We start from the raw sequence: 21,605 nt of genomic DNA on the forward strand, positions 1-21,605 counted from the left end.
GCATTTTCCCCATGTTCCCATAGTCAGAACTACATGAAATTTACAGCATACATGCATTTGATGTGTATCTACCAGAATACGAGTAGAAGCCTCACCGGACACATGCTGGGGGAGGAGAATGAGCCCGACGCGACCCTCCATCGATGCGCCATTCGGCTACCTCACCTATTGAAGCAGCAAGCGCCCGCCCGCCCTCCCGCCTCACTTAGTCTACAGCGTCGGTCGTCGTTCCGCTGCTCGTTGACCTCTCCTCAGCTCAGTTGCTGAGTTTGTATTCTAGCCATGGTGTACTGTTTTTTCTGAGGTATATTCGCGCGGGGGAGTAGCTCTGGAAGGGGCCTCTGGTCACATCAATCGTCCATCACCATTCAGGCGCCAGCTCAGAAGGAGAGGAAAAAAATAAAGTGGGAGAATTGAGGGAGGCTAGTACTGCCTGGCCTGACTCAATCATGATGGCGGTATGCTCGTTCCTGGGGCCCACTGATGCGGTTCAATGTTACTTTCTGTGATGTGCCCTGCAAGCCGCCGTCGATATAAAGTCTCCCGAAGGCCTGTCATCCGGACCTCCCTACTCTGGGCTTCTGATCGCATCCAAACCCTCAATCACTCTCGTATACTGATGCCTGAGATGCATGCCACGAACGGTGTGTTTTCACTAGCATAGTGCCACACATGTATAACAATTAACCCCTGCTGATGCCTTGTCTCCGAATCCGCATGTACGGAATGCAGAGGCTCTCTACTCTCGCACTACTATTGCGACTGACAAGATTATCAGGGTCGTGGACGCCACTCACAAGGTCAACGCGCGGAATGGATCTCTGCCTCTCCGGGTTGTTCTGCGTACGTGTCTTCTCGAGCATCAATCGGCACATCTCTCATTACAGTATGAAGCTACATATGAGCCCGTTGGCGTCTTCGGAGTTAGTATGGTGGACAGCCCCAAGTCATTTGCGCCTCCCGAGGACTTGTTGACAATCAATGCTGGGACGCTGTGCTCCTGCCGCACACTTCCTGCTCGGATCCGTAGTCACGAAGCCATTCAAATGACTCATTCAGGCTCCTGGATCAACTGATACCCTGATAAATTACCAACTATTCAAGCCTCATGAGTCTCCTGTACTCGTACAGCGACTGAGAACTGTCAACAACTACAAGAGTTCTTCAGAGTTCAAATGTCAACGGTCTCGTGCACGGAGGCCATGAACATCCGTACCTCTGCTCCAAAGAAAAGTATATTGGACAATGTCATTCATTCCAGCTCCCAGTAGCAAACGACAGCGGAACCATCGTTATGGTTGACATGTATATGTATATGACGCTCGTGGCGAGGGTGACTTCGTGTTGACTATAGCTCTGACATGATATCTGTGGGAATGTTGAGCAGACTCGTCGACTTCATGACGTTATCTCAAGAGCTCTCACCGTCGATGCGCTCGAGGCCCGTCATGTCTGAATCTTCGAAGAATCTCTGCACTCGCGTTCCTTGATCCCAAGTAAGAGCTTCCAAACGTACGGTTTCCTCCTCGTTTCGCATGACCCTCCACCACTCCAAGCTCTTTACGAAGTGTGCGTACCACGAGGCTTGATATTCGTACTCGTCAGAGTCATCGAGATGGTCGCCAACGCTCTCGCTGAGCGGGCGGGGCACGTGTGGGGTTCCGTCGTAGTCCGCATCCGGCTCTTCGTCAGCAATGGCCACCACACGAAGGCCATGGATCGCATTCGTAAGACGGCGGGGAAGGCTCTTCATGATTTGCACCCGCGTGGAGTAGAGCTCGCGAGCAAGTTTCTTCTGCGCGTCATATACCGCATCGTCATACTCGTACAACGGGTCGTTCGAGTACTGTAGTTTCGAGAGCTCTGGCATCTTCCCACAATGGAGCCGTAGGCCGATGAGAGGAAGCGATGCTAGCATTGCGGGGATATTGTCCTGTATTTTGGTGATGGTGAGTCTAGGAACTACTAGGACGGACATTAGTTGCGTGATCGACTCACCAACCAACTCGGAGACTCGCGATTCGAATCCAGCGTTGATGGAAAGACCAGCCTCAGCTCTGACCTTCATTCGTGGAGCGGCCAAGGAGATTCGCTGCCAGAATTCTGTGGACTGGTCCCCGATGACCGCCGCTAGCTGCGCCCGAACAGGCGAGACCGTCCGGACTATCTCCACCAGTGCTGCGGCTTGCCTTTCTCGTAAGTGGACTCCTAAGTGGTGAGTGGAGAGAAGATTGTCCTCCAAGGTAGTACGAGTGATTCTCAGGTGGTACGCGGTATTCATGAGTTCCGTCGCATAGAGGGCCGGCAGTATTGAAGAGAAAAGTACCGAGCGAAGTGGGGAAAGGCGCGGCCCGGGACGGCTTGCAACGCGGAGCATCAAGTCGAACTGACCCCAGGCTAAGTCTGCATCGAGCGTGTGTAAGTACGGAGAGAGACATGCCAAATCCAGTACGTCAGACGAGCAGCGGAATAAGAACAGCTTGCGTAAAGCTGGAAAGGTAGGGGGTGTATAACCATCGATGTCGCGAAACGACTTGTCATCAGTCCGAAAGTCCGCGATATCGAGCGTGTGAAACTGCGGGAACGCCGCGATTGTGTCGAACAGCTGTGGCCACAATTCCTCGGGTGGGGCAGTCACCCGAGAGGGAAGCGCAGTGGCATAGTTGTGGAGCGATAGGACAGTGAGGTTCCACCTCGTCGACTAAAGGAAGTTCATGGAGGCGCCTTTCCCTACCCCCGCGAACTCGATGCGGTTGAGATTGCGAAGGCCGAGAAGGACGGTTTCCATCCGTGGGTCGCGCTGCAAGGAGGCGTCGACTTCGCAGAGAGTGAGTCGGCGGAGCTTGGGGGCGTTAGAAATGAGGTCCAAAATGAGTGAGAGCATATCTGGATTACTGTCCCGAACTTGCGGCAGATAGGGAGCCTCTCCCTGTAGAAAGATAGGTGCGTGAATGACTAGATCCTCGATGTGATGCGCGCGAGGTCGTGGGCCGTTGAGTAAGACCCGGTGGATGAGGGCGAGTCTGTCTGATCGCCTACATTTCACCACGGCGGCAACGCGATGGATGGCAACTTCGTAGGTGCGCTTCGACGCCAGTGAAAATCTGAGCGCATTTCCACCATAGAGCTTGTCTACGACATGATTTAGGACGTCCTCGTTCAGATCGAGTAGATGTAAAGGCATGTCGGGATTGTGTAGGTGGTAGACCGTGCACAAGGCGCAAGCCTCGAACCGCCTTCGCGTGCGAAGCCCGGCGCGCGCTCATCTTTCCTTTTCCGTCCCACGCTCTACAAGTATTTCTTTCTCATTCGTCGTGTAACCTCCGATTTTCACCGAGGGCGACTCATGCCCCACTGTTCTAGCAATCCGCAGACCTATTAGCCATACCAACCCCACTCTCGAACCTCAACACATACACCAGCCTGCGTATACAGAAGGAAAACGCCTCTTGCTTCAACCAGCATTATAATCCTATAGTACCCGTAGTCAATCTCGTCATGCAGTCATCAGTGCCCAGCCTTCCTCCCCCTACGATCCCGTCCCAGCCCCACCCACGCCCGCAAGCACCTTGAACACCATCTCCTGCCTCTCCCTGAACGCCCTCAACTTCGTCATCCCCAGCGCGAGCGCATTGATCCTGTTCGCAAACGCCACCGCCCGCCCCTCCGTGCTCGTCCTCCGCCTTCTCAGCACCTCCCCCTCCCGCTCCCCCGCTCTCCCCGTACCCACGTCGCTCGGTCTTCGCGCGTACCCAACGCCCTTCTCCAGAATCTGGTAGACGCGCTCTAAACGCGGCACCGGGGGGTCCTCCCCACGCTGCAGGGCGCGCACCGTCGCCGCGCTATCCTCCTCCTCCATCTCGTGCAGCTTCGTCCCGATGCTGCACAGCTCCGCCATGAACGGCCTCAACGGCTGCGGACAGTCGCTCAGCGCCAGCGTCTGCCCCAGCACGCCCCTGAGCACCGGCTCCCTCGGGTCGCGCGACCCGGGACTCGGAGGCAGGCCCTCCTCCCTAAGCTTGTCTAGCGCAGAGTTCGGTTTTGTCGCGGACGAGGAGGCGACGTCCACGACGGCGAGCGCGACGGAGGCAAAGTACGCGCGCGCGGGGTCTGTGCGGAGCAGGCGGCGGAGGCCGGGACGGCGCTCGAGGACTTCCGCGAGAGCGGCGTAGAGCGTCTCGCGGATGAACTCGATTCCTGGTACGTCCTCCGCTAGGATCGTCGGGGAGAACACCTCGGACTTGGGGGAGGAGGAGCGGTCGGAGATGGAGGAGGCGACGGAGGATATAGATGGATTAGGGGAATGGCCGCGACGAGACGAAACGTTGGGAGGTCGAGCAGGGGAGAGTCTGGACGAGGACGCGGGGGGAGACCCGGGCACGGTGAGCGTAGACGACGATGTTGGAGGGGGAGACGACGGTGGGACATTTGAGCTCGACGAGGGCGGTGGGCCGTCGTCGTAACTCGGAGGCGGGACGAAACTCGCCTTGAGCGCCCTTCCCCCGGGAGAGCGCGGTACCCCACTGTCTAGTGCAACCTGCAGATCGCTCGCGTACTTCTCCTGGAATGTCCTCCGCATGCTGATCTCGATCGCCACAGCGCGCAGATCTGCAGCAATGCCGCTTAGGCGGCGATTGAGCGGGGTCGCCTGGGGCTCGAGCCCACAGATGATGCGGGCGAGGTCGTGTTGGTATTCTGGAGAGAGGGCTTGGATGGCAGGGACGAGCTGCGACCAGACGACAAGGAATTGGCGGAATGCTGGAGGGCAATTCGTGAGGGAGAGATCGGTAGGGTCTAGACTTGCGCCGTTCTTGGCTTTGCGGGGAAGGGGGACGGACGGTGGGTGGGTTGTTGATCGAAGTGCGGCGAAGTATAAGCATAGCGCGGGACCTACGGGAGACTGTGAAGATATCCGCAATAAAGAAGAGCCATAGAACGCACCAGTTATCATGAGATCGGCTTCTGCGCTCGCAAGCGCGTTCTCGTCCAGCAGGCCCTCCACCTTTGCATGAGACAAGGAAGATTTGAGATAGGAATGAAAGCATTCCTGGACGAAGTCTTCGGAGAGGGTGGGTTCCATGCCATCGACGGCCTGGATGACGTTGGACATGGTGGCGACGGGGAGGTGATGAGTGATGAGGCAAACAATGTGGAACCAACCCACGTCGAGCGTAGCTTATAGCTTCGGAGGCCAAGTGTGCCCTTGGTAGCGCCCCACAACGTCACGTGCACGGCGCAGGACGAGCACAGCCATAGGGGTGGCGGCGGCAGCGATGGCACCGAGTCTGACATTGACTGTGCGATCATCAGGAGGTGGTAAAGGCCGGAGCTTGAGGAAGGCGATGTACACAGCCCGACCGTCACGAAGGAGAGGTGAGGTAATGACACAAAGCAAAGAGGAAAAGGTGGCTGGAGGGATGAAGCGAAGGACCGAAGTAAGATCGCAGAAGAAGGGCGGCCCGATGGCGAAGGAGAGCTTCGCAGTTGAGGATAGCCTCAGACGGGGAGCAAGTCATGTTGGACGTGCCGGAGTGTTGTTCATGAGAAAGATCAAAGGACGAGCTTGATCGAGACAGAAAAGACTGCACGCAAGCACCCGTGTCCCAAAGCGACTAGCCAGATCTTGACTCGGGAGTCTCAAGAGACACTGAGACAGCGATGATGACGTAGAGTAGAGTAGCAAAAGTCGAGGGGCTGAGATGTGGCAAGCAAGTTCAGCTGTAGATGTCCACGAGTGCCGCAGAAAGGATCGGTTGATGCAAGTGGACAAAGCACGAAGTTAGCGCGAAAGCGTTGCAGAAGGAAGGCGTAGAAATGATTGAAGAGCCACAGACGGCCATTTGGCGTGAGGAACAAGGTACGGAGCTGAATGTTGAGACACGGGCTAGCGGGAAGTCGAGCTGGGACCCGGAGAGTGCATTGGACAACAAATGGATGCCAGCGTGGAGGTCCGTCGTCGTCGAGAGCAGTGAGCAGGACAGCGAGGACAGTGAGCAGGACAGCGAGGACAGTGAGCAGGACAGCGAGGACAGTGAGCAGGACAGCGAGGACAGTGAGCAGGCCACGGCGGCAGAGATCGCCACGCGCCCTACACGCGCGCCCCTCGTGAAAACGCGTCCGGTTACGAGCGTCACGTCACGCATCCGACACGTCTGTGGCTCCGTCGGCGGGGGCGTGTGGCTCTTGTCTACGTCCGTCGTGCACGCTGAATTTGCCACCGTCGACGCTCTCCGCCTTCGACGCTCTCCGCCTTCGACGCTCTCCGCCTTCGACGCTCTCCGCCTTCGACGCTCTCCGCCTTCGACGACCATGTCTGAACCAACCACTCCCCGCCGCTCTCAGCGCGGCCAGCCCGTCTTCGTCGTCGACAGGTTCGCCACTCCTCCCCCCACAGCCACTGCAGACGTCGTTCCCTCCGGCCTCCTCTGCTCTCGACCTTCAATTCCTTCCGACCTTCTCTACAACGAGGACCCACACGACCTTCCCATACACACCTATCGAACACACTTCTACACCTCCTTCTCTCGCAAATCTCCCAGATCTTCCACCCGCGCACCCACAAGGACGTATGGCAAGGTCTCCCGCCCACGTAGTAGCGATGCCTCCGCCGATGACGTCTACACCATCGGCGACGTCGTTCTCGTCAAGGCAAGCTCGACCACCAAGATCCCCAGCGTAGCAGTCATCGTGGCCATCTGGAACATGGACGGCGAAGGCTACCCCTCGAATGCTCCTCTACATGTCCTCGTCCATTGGTTCGTCCGCCCTAACGAACTTCCGAAACATAGGGTTCAGAGAGAATTCTGTGAGGTGTGTATCCGTCTTCGTCAACTGCCCCGTCCTTGGCTCGTTGTGACCGCTACCCTCCTCCTTGTATGTGTTTGGAGACCAACATCTCGCTACATTCCGGGATATATGCTACGCGCGTTGCGCAAGCGGCCCATAGTCAAACTCATCCATCGGTTGAAGCCCTCCGCACTTCCAACATGTCTCGAATACGTTGGAACTGACCCGTGCCTTCTCGACCGTTTTACGCTCGTCGGATGGTTGCCGTTGTGATCACGGATGTGAACGAGGCTTGTGTCCTATCCGACGTCCTCCTCAGTTCTCCTCTACCCCTTATTTCGAAGTATGCTAACCTTTTTAATCTTCACTATTCACAGAACGAGGTCCTCTACCACATCTCCGGCACAGCCGTCATCCCAGCCTTCTACATTCTTAACTCGTGCACCGTCTCCTCCTCGTCCGCCTCCGCCATCTGCACCTCCACCACCGTCTCCTCTGTCGCCAAGGTCTCCCACACATCGTTCTTCTGCCGACTCGCCGTTGACCCCCAGCGCGGGCTCTACTATGAGCTGAACTGGGACGCGCTCCGCGAGAGCGCGCTGAAGACCGTCCCGAGCGAGGACAAGCTTTTAGAGCACGATGAGAGCGCGACCGTCGCGTGGCCGAACGTCGAGGCCTGGACGGTCAAGCCTGTCGAAAGCGCCCAGCGCACAGGCAGGAGGCGCATTTATGCCGAGTCGGACTCCGAAAACGAAGGCAAGGGTAGGCAAGCCAAACCAAAGACAAGGAGAGGAGACGGGGCCAGTCCTCGCAAGCGGCGCCGCCTCTCCCGGACGGCTATAGACCACGCCTCAGACTCTGACCCCGACGCCGAGGGGTCCGAAGACGAGTTCCAGGCATCCCACGCTTCCGTGGACGAAGACGAAGACGGCAGCGGAGGCGAGCCCTCAGAGGACGAAGCCGAAGACGACCACGACAGCCTCGCACCCGACGAGCCCCGCACGCCCTCCCGCCGCGGGCGCGGCAAGCGAAAACGCGCCCCCACAACCCCCCGCACGCCTCGCACGCCCAAGACGCCCCGCCGGCCCCGCGCAGACAGAGTGACACTCGCGCAACCCACGCCCCATTCCAAAGCGGCGTTGCGCAGGCGCAAGAAGACCGCGCTCGCCGTGCGCCCCCCGCCCCCCGCGGAGGGGACACTCGAGCTCGCGCTCTCGAACGGGCTCGAGGGCGACGCGTGGGAGCGCGCGATGCACGTCCTACACGTGGCCGCGCGCCCGGGGGCGCTGCCTTGTCGGGAGCAGGAGTACGGGCGGGTGTTGCGGGCGGTGGAGGAGCTGCTTGAGGAGGGGAGCGGAGGGTGTATCTGTGCGTTTGGCCCTTCCTACATGTGCATGGGGGTGAACGCTGACTTTGACGATGGACGTCTTTGCTTTGCAGATATCTCTGGGGTTCCTGGAACGGGGAAGACGGCTACTGTGCACGCAGTGGTGCGCGAGCTGAAGCGTATGGCAGAGCAGAACGTCTGTATATGCACTCTGTTTTCTCTTCAATTCCGACGCTCAGCTTTATTCCCCAGGAAGCGAACCCGTTTGCGTATGTCGAGATCAATGGGCTCAAGATCCCCGAGCCCAACGCGGCGTACGGCCTGCTATGGGAGGCAGTCTGCGGGCATGACGCTGCAAGGGACGGGCACATGAAGATCTCCGCTAAAGAGGCGCTACGGAACCTCTCCAAGCACTTCAGCAACGCTAGTCGTGAGCAGGTCGGGCCCACGGGCAGTCATGCCTGGTACGCCGTGCTCATACTATGCTCTATGAGGATGTGTGATTGAATGACGCGCATACAGCGTGGTGTTGATGGACGAGCTCGACCAGCTGATGACGACGAAGCAAGATGTCGTTTATAACTTCTTCAATTGGCCTACCTTGGCGGGATCGAAGCTCGTCGTTCTGGCTGTTGCGAACACCATGGACCTTCCCGAGCGGGTGATGACTGGACGCGTGCGAAGTCGCCTCGGTACGCTTCTCTTGTCCCTTAACCCTTCATATATGCGCAACTCTGAGACTCCCTACCAACATCATAAGGCATGGTCCGCATAAACTTCCAACCCTACACGACCCCACAGCTCGAATCCATTGTGAAAGCGCGTCTCCTCGCCTCCAAGACGGCAAGCCCACCTCTGCCCCCCAACACGCCCGACGTCCTCGCCCCTGACGCGCTCAAGTTTGCTGCGATGAAGGTCGCTTCGATCTCGGGCGACGCCCGGCGCGTCCTCGACATCTGCCGACGCACCGTCGAGCTCGTTCATCCCCTTCGTAAGCCCGCGCGGACGGAGGACGTCAAGGCGGTCATCAAGGAGATGCAGAACAGCCCGACTGCGGCGTACTTGCGAGAGCTCGCGTTCCACGAGCGGCTCGTGCTCGCCAGCTTGCTCAAGTGCGTCAGGAGGGAGGGCGTGGAGGAGATCAAGTGGGCCGACGTGAGTTCCGAGGTCATCACGCCTGTTGGCTGATACTCCAACTTCGTTACGCTTGACAGGTGCAGAACCAGCACAGGATATATCTGAATCTACTCGCAGAGGACGATCCCTCCCGTCGGCCGTCTCCTGACGAGCTCCTGCTCGTGTTCGACGCGCTGCTCGCATCGCATGCGCTGGTTGCAGAGGAGGGCGCGGCTATTGCGCGTAAGCCTGAGGGCGAGCGGCGCGTCGCGCTCAATTTGGAGTACGCGGAGGTCGAGCGTGTGCTAGGTGAAGTGGGCGGGCCGAAGTGGCGAAATGCGCTCAACGTCTGAGCGACGCGATGCAGGCGCTGTCTGGCATAAATAGCGTATACTCGTGCGTATTCGTCATAACTGCTGCATACATACTACTACTGTACATGGCCTCTGAACGATATTCTGCTGATCAAATTTTGTATTCTTACAGTTAGCATTTCACATCAGGCTCATCACATATCATCCCTTTATCGTGTCCGGCATGTCTGGATTGCTTACGGGAAGAATTCTAGTAGTGTCGTGAGACGTTACAGGAGCCAGACCAGTCGATTTGAACTCACCGTCGATGCGCTCGACAGTCTCCATATCCGTCGCCTCCTCGAGAAATCTCTGCACCGCCTCTCCCGCCGCCTTCGTGAGCGGCCGCAGCTTCGTCGTCCTCCATTTCTTCTTAACACAGCGCTCGACTCGCCACCACCGTAGCGACTTCACCTTCTTGTCGTACCATTCTCCCTGATATTCGTATTCATCGGCGCCGCCGCCATAACGCTCGTCGGCACTATCCCAATCGGCACTATCCCAATGTCCGTGTTGCTTCTGAGACAACCCCGCCTGTACCTGTTTAAAGTTTTCATACTCCCAGTCCGGTCCTTCGTCGGCGAGGGCAACGTAGCGCAATGTCCGTATAGCGCCTGCACAACGCTTCGGGAGTTTTTTCGCCATTTCCACTCGCGCGTCGTACATCTGTACTGCGACCTCCTGGGAAACGTAATAGCAAGTCCATTTACCATCCTCATCGTACCAATCATCACCTATAGTCCGTCGCGAAGGCATTTGGGTTAGGTGCAGCCGAAGACACACAAGGGACAGCGGGCGTAAGGCGCTGGGTATGTTTGCCTGGATGACCATCCGTCAGCGTGACACTGATGCGAATGGGACACAATAACACTGCATTACCAGCCAATTTGCGTATTCCTCCCCCAATCTGCTTAGAGTGACCTTCAGCTCCAAGTATCGTAGGCGAGGGGCAATCTCAGGGATGCCTGCCCAGAAGCGCATTGGCTGCACCCCTACTTCTACGGAAAGCTGCGCCCGTACCGGCGACACTTTTCGAAGTATCATCAGAACGGGCTCGAGTTCCACCGGCCAAGTCCACGAGTTATCGATATCCTCGGCGAAGGTACAATCCACTCGCAAATGAAATGCCTGATTTATGACGTCTTTGGCGCGGTGCATCACCAACTCCGAAGAGAGGATCACCGAGCGAAGAGCACCCCAGGTGGTGCCCGCCCATGGAGTGTCGATCGGCTCTCTGTTCTCCCAGCTGTGGTCCCTGTCGTCGCTGATATCCCGGCGCCTATCATGGATGCTAGTGCCAACGACGGAAAGGTTAGGGCAGAGCGTGACGAGGTCCAACGCGGCTGCTGAGGGCTCCTCTAAGAAAAGCTGCTGGATAGATGGATATAGTGGGAGTGTTTCGGTATGGTGCGGACCGCGACACGACCGGTCGGGAGAAAAGTGTCGCAGCTTCAGCGAAACGAGGCGCGGGAAAGCCGAGATGGTGCGGAATAGAGGGGGATATGCATCGTCACACCACCAGCTGCTACAATTTAGAGAAAGCGTGACAAGATCCCGTCCGCTGGTACGATGAACATTCCCGGCGACAGACTCGTTAGCAAGAGCATCGCCTGGGACGCCGTCGAGCTCAAGCCGGGATAGTTGCGGTAGTGATGCCACGGCCGTTACGACCCGAGGATCAGAACGCCGAAGGGCCGCAAAGCGTTCGATAGTCAATCTGCGGATATTCGGAGCATTCATCAACAGCTCGTATATGAGTGGCGCGACCGGGGGTTCCAGATCCTTTGGATCGTGTCCGTCGAAAATTTCATCGTCGCGACCGTAAATCTCCTCGAAGGTCGTCATCGCCGACTCGCGGATAACGAGGTTGTGAATGTGGCGCGCACGTAGAGGATTGTCGCGGACCATGATGTGATGTAGAGCTCGGAGTGTGCCTGTAGACCAGCAGTCGATCACCGCAGCGACTCGAGGAATGGCAATGTCGTAGACACGCTTAGAGGTGAGGGAGAGTGATAGAGCAGTTCGACCATGTAAGTAGTCGGCGATGTGACGAAGGACGTCGTCATTGAGGACAGGCCCCTGAGAGGTCATCGTATGCAGCGGCGAAGATGTGTGCTGGAGCACATCTAGGTTTTATTATGGCCCAACGCCGTTCCCACGACATTGGGAAGTCTCCTTACTTCAGGGCAAGTGCACCTGCGGTAGAGCCCTATCTCAAGAAGTCAACAATCAGATGCAGAATATATGGTCACAGGACCCACTGAGGATTACCGCAGACGTTTCGGACGCTGTTTGCGACTTGAAGTAGTCTGCCGAGCGATTGAGGGACGACGATCAACTGGGCCTGAGAATGGACCATCCATATAATTGCCCGCGGCTGTGAACATGGAAGGACGCCTTCGCTGTTCAGGCGACGCCTCTACTACGCAATCGAGCGCCGTTTCACCTATCATAAACAGTCGCCCTTCCGATGCATCCACTTCCGTCTCACAATAGTTGTGAAAATAAGGCAGAGTGCTTCTCGCCTTCGCATCGAGAGCCTAGGCCTTACCGCAGTGCACATGGGTTCATGGTGTTCATGGTAGCATGCCTCTACGTAAAAACTCTCCTGATCCGGCCTACAGCTCTTCATGACAGGATAAGCGACGACAGTGTCATTGATGAGAGGAGGCATCCTCACCACCAATATGCCATGGGGTCTCCAGATCTGTCGAAGACCGTCTGCGCTCGTCTTCCTCGCTCCGTCATGAGCGTGTATGAGCGCTGGGGCGAGATGTGCTGGAGAGCTTCCAGAAGTCGACGAGAGTTCAGCGAGGCTCCACCCATTGGGATCGAATGAAGGCCGCAGCAGAACCGCTCTCTGCTCCAGACAGCTCGATGCGGCTGAGCTTGCGCGTAGGACCCCGGGGTCAGAGCTCGACACGTCAGGTAGAATGGGCCAGCAAGATCCGGGGCCTGTTAAATGATGTCAGCAACTGTTCAGATGGTCGGCAGGTCATCGATGTCTCCTACTCCCCGTTCGAGGTTACTTCCCGATGCTGCGGATTGTATACGCAGAGAGACGCGAGAATGGACAGCTGGTCGTCCGCGTATCGTGCGAGAGGCTCTGATCCACGGAGGCGGTCAGGGAGATTCGACGGCAATCTGTGGGGTTCGTCGCATCCAACTGTTGCTGCAACGGGGCGCGTGGCCACTCCGCATGTCTGGAGGCGAGGGCGAAGTACGATGGATCGTTGCCATAAGCGATATAGCGAATGACGTCGCCGTCGACATCAGGAGCAGCAAGAGCATTCTGCGGGAAGGGAAACCTATGTGCTACGAAAGGCTCGAGCGAGGTTCGAGATTACGGTCAATCGGGCCCGGGAATGCTTCAATGAGTCCGTCCATAGGACAATGATTTTCGATCGCAGGGTCCGCTGGAGTTGAGACGCTACATGAGCCTCGATTGTAAGTGATCCATGACACACATCAGGTGACCGGCATGGTAGCGAGCTGCAAGGCTTGCGACAATGGAGAGCCCGAGTTAAGGGGTATCCATACCTGTAGGAATTTTTGGGCGAGCAAAAGCGCAGTACCTCACCAGAAAATTTGGCCCCACGTGCAGATTGTTCGGCGTGGTTGCAGAGCCGATCGGGCTTTGCCTCCACCATGTGCGAGCGGCATACTGGGTGTAGAGAGCTCCGGGGACTTAGTAACACAAGATACGGGCCAGCTATCTGACTCACGAAGCCCTTGGCTAAACTCAGGATGATCAATCTGCATGCTCCGTAATCCCCGCCGTCAAGGCCTCAAAAAGCATAGGTATGCCAGCAAGGTACGTAGCTTCGCCGTAGTTCATACACCCCGAGGTCAGCTTATCGTGGCCATCGCTGCACCGTTCACCCACTCACGAGGCACATAGGCACACTTTGTGACAGACGATTAAACTGCACTATACAAACCAAACGATGTCGTCGAGCACCGCACCGGTCCCCGGAGACGCGATCGTGTCCATCCTCTACCCGGCCACGCTGCCCGGGACGTCGACGCCGAACAAGTTCGACCTGGAGTACTACGTCTCCAAACACATCCCGCTCGTCAAGGCGCGGGGGGCGGCGCTCGGGCTGAAGAGCATCGCGGTCGCGAGGCTGGACCCGAGCACGGGCTACGCGGTGGAGTGTGTGGCGGTGTGGGAGAACGCGGAGGCGTTCGGGGCAGTGACGAAGGATGAGGAGATCATGGGGGACGTGAGGAACTTCAGCGAGGTGCCGCCGACGGCGCGGATCGGGAAGGTGGTGGGATGAAGGCGGAAAGCGTGGTGTTGAGGGGAGAGATGGGTACGCTGAAGTGTGGTCATGGGATTGAGGAGTGTAATGTGAGCGGTGCTTGTCGTTGGCAAGTGAACGCTCGGGAATCGCAAGATAAGGGGAAATGACTGTGCTGGAAGTGAATCGCATGTACGTATCGACGCGCGATGCCGGATAGCTGAGGGCGTTGAGTACGACTGATGACCGATTGAGGCGAGAAGATCGTCGCCACAGAAGCGTCCACGGGAGTCACCGGCCCGTGACGGAGCATCCCCTGTCCCCACCATATGCAGATGCGAGAGGAGCACGACTAGCAACTCCCTGGCTTGGTCTCGCGGCTCACGATACTCCAGCGCAATTCGACTGTTTACGCAACTGGCGCTGTGTCTGCCCGCTAGATGGCGATCGAACGGGCTGGCGGTGGTGGAGACGACGTGCGCCGGACTTGGGAGTGTGATATCGGGCAGGGGATGGATGGGGCAGGAGTGGACGTTGGGGGGGATCGCTGACGGCCCCGCTCTTCCCCCGCTTGGATCTGCCCTCTGGCCGCGACGGATCCACCGCTTTCGTCATCATTCTCCTCTGCCCGCCCGTCCCTGCCAACCCAGAGCGAGCGCGCGTACAGAGAAGGACGTGTGGGTTAGCTCGGCGATGGGGCAGCAGACGGACACAGCCGCTTTCTCCCAACACTTGATATACCCCGCCAGCGACCTTTTGGACAACCTCGCAGCTTACTATCCTCCTTTCTCATCTTCATCCGCCCGCTCCAAATCCCTCTTCTCCCCACATCCTGTCAATCCATCCGTCTCTCTCTCTCCCCGCCCGCTTGCCCCGTCCTCCAATAGCTGCTGCCCCTCCATTTACAACCATCCCTTATGTTCTCGCACGAACTCCTCGAGTACGCTCTCTCCATTCTCTCCATCCTCGACGCCATCGCTAACATGCATCCACCCAGCTTCGTGCCTACTCCTCACCCAGCCGACGCCCTCAGCACAGTCCACCCCCACGACGCTCACCTCGATCCCCTCTTTGATTCCTATATCGACTCGTCCTATCTCGATCAGTCCTTCGTCCGTCATATCTCTTCATTCATTCTCCCTCCCCCAACTGACCGTCTCTGCCCGTCAGTGCTCCGACTTCTCCTGCTGCGGACAGATCCTCCCTGACCTCCACCGTCTTCTCGAGCACTTCGAGGAACAGCACGTCCTCCCCTTCCCTACCGACTCCCGTCCCCTCTACTCCAGCCCCGTATACGCACAACCCCGGTCTGCCGCCTCCGCCCCTTACGCCTCCTACATCCTAAGCTATCCCCAAACTGATCCCCCCCTCCAGCCCGTGTCGCATCCCATCTCCTCGGCACACTACCGTCCGCGCGTCCTGCCAGACCTCGATCTCTCGAGAATACCTCCTGTCCCCGACCTCTCACTCTCCCCGCTTTCAAACTCCTCCGCATACTCTTCGCCTTCCCTCGGCGAGCCTATCTGCCTACCGCCTTCTCTGTTCACCGTACAACCTTCTCGTCCACCGTCCCCGTCCCGTTCCTCTCGTCGCGATCGTGCCCGCGCCCGAGATACGTCGGACACGGACCGTGATCATCAAGAAGCCCGCCATACTCCAACCGCAAACGGGCACCCGAAGCCGTCCTCCGGCGCTGGGCCACAACGAACGGCAATTCACTATTCGGCTGCGCGCGTAGACCCTACCTCGCACAGTCGGCCCGTCGCCCGCACCCCGGAGCGCGCGACTCTCGCTGCCAGCGTGGCTCCCCCTAGCCCCGCGTCGAAGCGAAGAGATGGGCGCGAGAAGGCGTACAAGTGTCCGGTGAGTGTGCGATTCGTCCCTGCATCTTGTCTTTCGCCGTCCCGGATGTCTTCAAGTGAGTGATCGCGTGCACGCTGCGTGCCCCACGCGAGCCGCTCAGGCCCCGCGCATCTGTCATCTTATGCGTCTCAAGGACGAATTCGCTAGTTTCGCGGACGGGTGCAGATGTTTTTCCCCGCGGGGCGCGCATCTTTTGCGAGCGGCATAGGCGCACGTTATAGCGGCAAACATCGCGATGTTCAATTGATGGCACCCGCGCGACGAACACCACTTCGCATTGACCGGCTGGAGCGCGCATAGCGTAGTCGGCGATACTCGCGCCACCGCGCTCTTCGACTACTCATCAGCTGCGCTCGCCCCCGAGGATTGGTGGTTTCACAGATGTGCCTTCCCCGATGAATGCGCGGGCAGGCTAAGCGTTGGACTCGAGGCGTCTTCATGACATGTGTAGATATGCTTCAGCATGACGCTGACCAGTGTTTGTTCTTCTGCATATTCTATCCACTTATCAAATGCTCAACGAACCCCCCGCGGACCTTACGACGTGACGGTCTCCGATCCCCTCTCCTTGAACACGGGCGGAACACGGCTCCGAACCTCCCTAAACTCACATCGACCCGCGTCCCTGTCGCGAACTTCAAACTCTATTGGGCACGCGTCATCTAGCATCCCGGTTGTACGAAAGTACGTCTTCTCTTGCTTCTGACGTGACGCCTTTCGCGGACGCTGACGTCTTCCCGCATCCGTTTGCAGTCGTACCTCAACCCCAACGGACTCAAGTACCACCTCGAAAAAGGCACATGCACCAACGCGGACGTGCGTCCACGGCAGCAGTTGCCACCTTCGGACTTTGACTCCGCCGAGTCTCAGTCGGTTCACGTGTCCGTATCTGTGTCGGCCTCCGGCGCGCCTGAGACTGTGTCGGTCACCGCGAGCGATGATGTGCCAAATCACGCGGACGTCGAGGCACAACCGCAGACCATCCAAAACCAGAATTGAAAAGAAGAAATGAACGCGTCAAAACAGAAAGCGAAAGCGTTTTCTCCAGTCACGTTCTCCGGTGCTTCAACGTCTGGGGTGTGGAGGATCGCAACTTCCGTATATTCCTTCCTTTTAGACCCCTCTTCATGCGCCTCCCGTTCCCCATTTGTGTTCCCAATCTCACGCGCTCCTTGCTCGGACACCCTCGGACCCCGCACCCGCGACCTCACGACCGCGCGACGATCTCCAAGACATATCTAGCGTGTCGTGCATGATCGTCGTCCGAGCGCTCCCTCCATACGCGGAGGCTCTCGGTCCACGAGAGCAGCTCTCTCCGCGCTGCGCGACGCGGGGTTCCGCGTCGCGCATACAATCTATGTACGACTTTGATGGAGTCGTACGTGTCTTGTGACCGCGACCGGGCTTCGGTAAGGGCGTGGACCTATCTGATGTATCATAGATTTCATTTTTACGGGCGTGCTACTCGATGTATGTTCAGAGGGTTGGGCTGTACTGGTACTGTGTACTTTGTTGGGGTTCGTGTAAATCTGGCTAATCGGATGCGATGTTCTGTCGTTCGGTCACACGGGGTTAACAGCGGACCTGATGGCATGAAGAGGATTCAAGCGAGACAATCTCTACTGCGGGTTACAGCACCGTCGCGAGAGGTTCTCTGACATATCTGCTACCACTTGAGAAGCAGTCGACTAGAAAAGAACCGCTTGTGTTGTGATATCACGTAATCAAAGCTCCAACTCTCGCTGATCATCGCTCCCTGTGCACCCGAGCCAGACCACAACTGTCATGGAACCCACGGGCTCGCGTGCCTCAGCTCAAGCTCCCCGTAGTGACATTGACGCAAGTATTGACCCCGACGTCCACCCCAGAACCGGCTGACCGACCGAGTCGGCATACACGCAAGGAACACCGGGCTGCAACTTGTATGTCCCTGGAACTCTATCCACCCATGCATACAACGTCGACGTCCCCGGAGCCTGGATGCCCCCCCCCCCTGCGGCCACGGTGCCTGCTCATAAGATGTCGCGCACCTTCATGCTAACATGGGAAGGGGATCTGCCTGGTTGGGCCGCACGCACACAAAGCGCCGAGATGGAACGCACCCGCGTTTCTCGCGCGCGTCGTTGGGGCAGAATTGGTGCGTTTCGGCGTGACGTATGGTGCGAGAAAAAGAGCATGTGCCTGGTCGCTCATGAATATGTAGCAAACCGGTCGACAGATCTGCCATGGGCCCAGGCTTCGCCTTTGCAGAGCCGCTCGCGATCCACAGCTCTGCGCTACCTGCGGAGCCCCTCAAGTCGTCGGGATGAACCTATTCAGGCATAGAGTTTCGTTTCGAAGCATGTGCTAGGCCGTAGGAACGTACGCAGGCGACCTTCAGGCGATCGGCTGCGGCGCAGAGCGCACAAGGTCCATTCGGTAACTCATTCGCCATGACGTTGGCAGCCGAAGCGACTTTGAACGTCTGCGTAACGGGGCTTACCCGCGAAGGTTTGCAGTCCGCCGCCGTCTGCACGGTCCCGGAGCCCTCCTGATGCGCACCAGATCGACAGCTCAGCAATTGGGCTCCCAAGTTTGCCAGCTTTGGGCCAAAGAGCGAGCTCGAGGTCCGGTTTTCCGGAAACTTTGCGCGCGAAGGCGGAGGTTGACTGGTCGATTTCGGCCGGGCGTGCGCAGCGTTTACGTCTGGGCGTCGCGGTGCTCCCGCTAACGGAACGCCGAAAGAATCGACGTTAGTGGTAGTGCTATTTCGTCGCGGTACGTACATACGGGAGATATCACGTACGGTGCCCTGGGGCCCGAACACTCGTGCCTATGCGACGCTCGTCCTAGCTCTGTGATCGAGTTGTGTCAGTCTGCCGTTCTTGTCTTCTAGTCCCTTTCGACAAGCGAATAAACCAACCGAGCTAGGTATGTGGAAACAGCACGACTTTCACCCAGCTTCGTGGTGAGGCCGACCTCCTTTTGGTCGATATGTGCGATTAGAAGGTTGGCTCAGTGCAAAATCGACACCCCCTGTCATGCCGTCACACACCTGGTGTCCTCCTGCCCTTCCCCGCTTGTGGTAGCTGGACAGAAGTGATCCGCAAGAATGTGTGAGTGGTAGGACCACCCCTATGCACTTCTTCTCGAGCGCGGAAGGCGGCGAGAAATCTGCCAGAGGTTCGCCTGCTCACGTGATTATCACGTGAGAGGTGTCGAATATGCATTAGGCCAACCTGAACTTCAGCAGACGGCCCGTCTTCTCGCGTTCGCCATGTCGGCGAGGCCTGAAAGCGTACAAGGGCTCTCAGTCAGCTGTTTGAGCCACCCGTGCATGGGGAGAACGCATAGACCGCGAAAGGCGTCCAATCGCGTGGCGCCCCGACACTCGGCTGCAGCGCCCTGAAGCCTGTCTCCCGACTCTCGATCGCCCGGCGAGTGTCAGACCGGCAGCGACAGGAGTTTAGTAGCATGTGCTAAACTCCATGTAATATGACGCGATCGTGTTTGAGATGTCGAGAGCCGCCTCCGGTGCTGAGAGCACCGTGGAGATAGTAGTTTGGGGCTGTCGGGTCATTGGAGATGCCAAGAATTTGCGAAAATTATCTTCAAGTGCGATGCTCAAACTTAGTAGTACTAGTTAGTGTTAGTGGGAACGAAGAATGTTTTTGTCGAGGCGTTAGCAGGGAGTCGGAATTGGGCAGGAACACTGGGGTCATGATACATCTGCTGTTGAACGCCCGAATGCGACCCCTCGCGACGGCCGAATCGGACCGCCTGCGTGAAGTGCGACCTCCAACAATTGCGGTACGTCATGCATCAACAGGGCCACGAACACGCGGGTATGTACATACGAACGAGGCGGAAGCAAACCGCGACGAACAGCTCACGAGCAGGGCACCTGTGCGCGATGCGACAGGCGGTGGTCGATGGTCATGAACGTTGCATATAGTTCATCTCGCGTTCGTGCATGTAGAGAGGCGCATACAGTACATACCGCCAGGTCCGCCCCTCCTTCCTGCTTGTGATCTCCGCAGCTAATTGCGCCGCGGTTAGGAGACGGCTGGCCGATAGAGACAACGGAGATCACGAACGTCTAGAACAGGGGCATGAGGAAGGCGACATGTAGGTGGACCCACAACCTCGCTTGCGCTCGCGCTAGGTCGCGATGCCGATGGAAAATGTGTCAATAGCCGACCTGTGAAGTATGAGGCGACGGGAACTTGGAGACTCTCGGTGAAGGGTGTCGCTTAGGGGAACGTGGACAAGGGGGCGGACTCTTTCCATGCGGAAGCATCTCGCGAGCAGGGGTCGCAAGCGAAGCGAGAGACGGGGAAGGAGAAGGGCATTCTTCTTGTTTACTGTGGGACTGATCAACAGAAGGTTCGGTGTACATATGGGGAGTGGGATGTGCAAACGTCACTTCCGGGTGGGGCGGTGGGCCCGCACGGGATAATTGGAGTAAAGGGTGCTTCGCGGGGTCTGAATGCGTCCCGGGTGATAAACTCGGGGCTGTGAAGACAAGGATTAGATCCGACTAGAGTCGAAGCAAGATCTTCAGTCAGTAAGGAAAGACTATATTGCAGCAACGAACTGTACCTAGAGTCGAAGCAAGACTACAAAGGTTAAGTAAGTAACTACAAGTTAGAGGTAAAGGTAACGAAGTACTCACTCTTCAGTCAGTAAGGAAAGACTGAAGAGGGAGGACGCAATCTGAAGTCCTTATATACTACAGAGAAGTGTCCATGACTAATCGAAGAGTGGTTAGTCACATGTACCATAGTGCGATGAATAATACGATGGTGAAAGAATTGCGACGTATCGCACCATAGGATGAGTAAGAGATGAGTAAGGCATAGACCTGTCTAGACCGTTCTGGAGTAGTACGGATTGTCCTAGACAGTACCAGAAGAGTCCGGAAGCATAGCTATAGTACACGAGCAGAGAGTCCCAAATATGGTAACATACTACATAAGCGACTACAGCTAAGCGCTAGGAGACGCATAGCCTCGTGTAGTCCGGACCGGATAAGTCCAAGTTCAACACCGGGCAACTGCGCAGTTATGTAGTAGGGAATGAACCGGGCAGTTCTAATTACGAAAAGCCGGAAGCGCGAGGGAGCGCGAGATTGCACGAGCGAGTGTTGTACTGTATGCCAAACTTTGGAGTCGGTACTTGCCCTCGGTAGAAGCTCGTTCGCATAGCCTAAACGGGGGAAAGCTGGGGAGTATGATGACGAGCGAATGAGAGAGCCAACGATTGCGAACCGATGGATATGAATAGCGACGATGACGATGCGTTCAGACATGCATTGTACTGAGCTTGAGTTGTGAGGTTCGGACTAACTTCTCAGTGACATCCCAAACTACCTTTCATAGTGGAACAAACGGCCAATGCCGTGGGCTATCAATTGCAAGTGTCTCCGGACGTCCTTCAGGAAGGAGCATCGCCAGGTTCCTACCGATACTATCGCGACCCCAGTGTTCGGACAGACCCCAGTGTTCGGACAAACGACCGTATCTCCGTCATTGTCCACTCGATAAACTTGCAAGTTGGAAGGTAGGTGCCCATATGTGTTCCAAATAAGCAGCAAAAAGAACTGAATTTATATCATAAGCCCTTGGGGCGATCTTGTGGAAGGGAGTGGTGCAACCCTTCCCTATCAAAGCTTCGGGAGTCTCGCTTCGTATCCCTCTTCGGGCGCTTCCATACAAATTTCGTGTACGTATTTCTACCTACGCATTTTACTCACTACCCAATTTTCCGAGGCCTGCTCAGGGGAACACAGAGGAGAAACAAGAAGCAGCCCTCAAGGGCGTGACAATGCAGCCACAGTTTGACTCTCCGACTTGCTCGGGATGCTCGGCTAAGGCTCATCAAGCTGGAGACGGGATTCCTGAGACCGGCAGGTGTCGGCAAGCGTGACAGATCGTG

The 21,605-nt window shown here is 57.3% G+C and overlaps 5 protein-coding genes across 5 annotated transcripts; 3 read left to right on the forward strand and 2 right to left on the reverse strand.

Annotated features, from left to right (window-relative positions):
* Positions 1-1,411: 1,411 nt before the first annotated feature.
* DICSQDRAFT_172777 (uncharacterized protein) lies at positions 1,412-3,184 on the reverse strand (the record flags this gene model as incomplete). The annotated part of the gene is made up of 3 exons (XM_007368540.1): positions 1,412-1,962; positions 1,999-2,701; positions 2,735-3,184. The coding sequence occupies 3 exons, from the start codon at positions 3,182-3,184 to the stop codon at positions 1,412-1,414; spliced, it is 1,704 nt and encodes a 567-aa protein (XP_007368602.1).
* A 345-nt stretch (positions 3,185-3,529) lies between these two features.
* Positions 3,530-5,080, reverse strand: DICSQDRAFT_66617 (uncharacterized protein; the record flags this gene model as incomplete). The annotated part of the gene is made up of 2 exons (XM_007368541.1): positions 3,530-4,890; positions 4,942-5,080. 2 exons carry the CDS (start codon positions 5,078-5,080, stop codon positions 3,530-3,532), a joined length of 1,500 nt encoding a protein of 499 aa, XP_007368603.1.
* A 1,484-nt stretch (positions 5,081-6,564) lies between these two features.
* DICSQDRAFT_90373 (P-loop containing nucleoside triphosphate hydrolase protein) lies at positions 6,565-11,675 on the forward strand. Its single transcript, XM_007368542.1, has 9 exons — positions 6,565-6,810; positions 7,164-7,454; positions 7,569-8,154; positions 8,227-8,309; positions 8,366-8,577; positions 8,636-8,805; positions 8,874-9,268; positions 9,328-10,401; positions 10,462-11,675. The coding sequence occupies exons 1-8, from the start codon at positions 6,703-6,705 to the stop codon at positions 9,580-9,582; spliced, it is 2,100 nt and encodes a 699-aa protein (XP_007368604.1). The 5' UTR covers positions 6,565-6,702; the 3' UTR covers positions 9,583-10,401; positions 10,462-11,675.
* Positions 11,676-13,565: 1,890 nt separating this feature from the next.
* DICSQDRAFT_22625 (uncharacterized protein) lies at positions 13,566-13,856 on the forward strand (the record flags this gene model as incomplete). Its single annotated transcript, XM_007368543.1, has 1 exon — positions 13,566-13,856. A coding segment is annotated over one exon (291 nt), but the record flags the coding sequence as incomplete, so codon positions are not given.
* Positions 13,857-14,519: 663 nt separating this feature from the next.
* DICSQDRAFT_148961 (uncharacterized protein) lies at positions 14,520-15,171 on the forward strand (the record flags this gene model as incomplete). The annotated part of the gene is made up of 3 exons (XM_007368544.1): positions 14,520-14,766; positions 14,824-14,938; positions 14,997-15,171. 3 exons carry the CDS (start codon positions 14,520-14,522, stop codon positions 15,169-15,171), a joined length of 537 nt encoding a protein of 178 aa, XP_007368606.1.
* Between the last annotated feature and the right edge of the window lie 6,434 nt (positions 15,172-21,605).

Source organism: Dichomitus squalens (genome assembly GCF_000275845.1).
Source record: "Dichomitus squalens LYAD-421 SS1 unplaced genomic scaffold DICSQscaffold_37, whole genome shotgun sequence".
Taxonomy (NCBI): domain Eukaryota; kingdom Fungi; phylum Basidiomycota; class Agaricomycetes; order Polyporales; family Polyporaceae; genus Dichomitus; species Dichomitus squalens.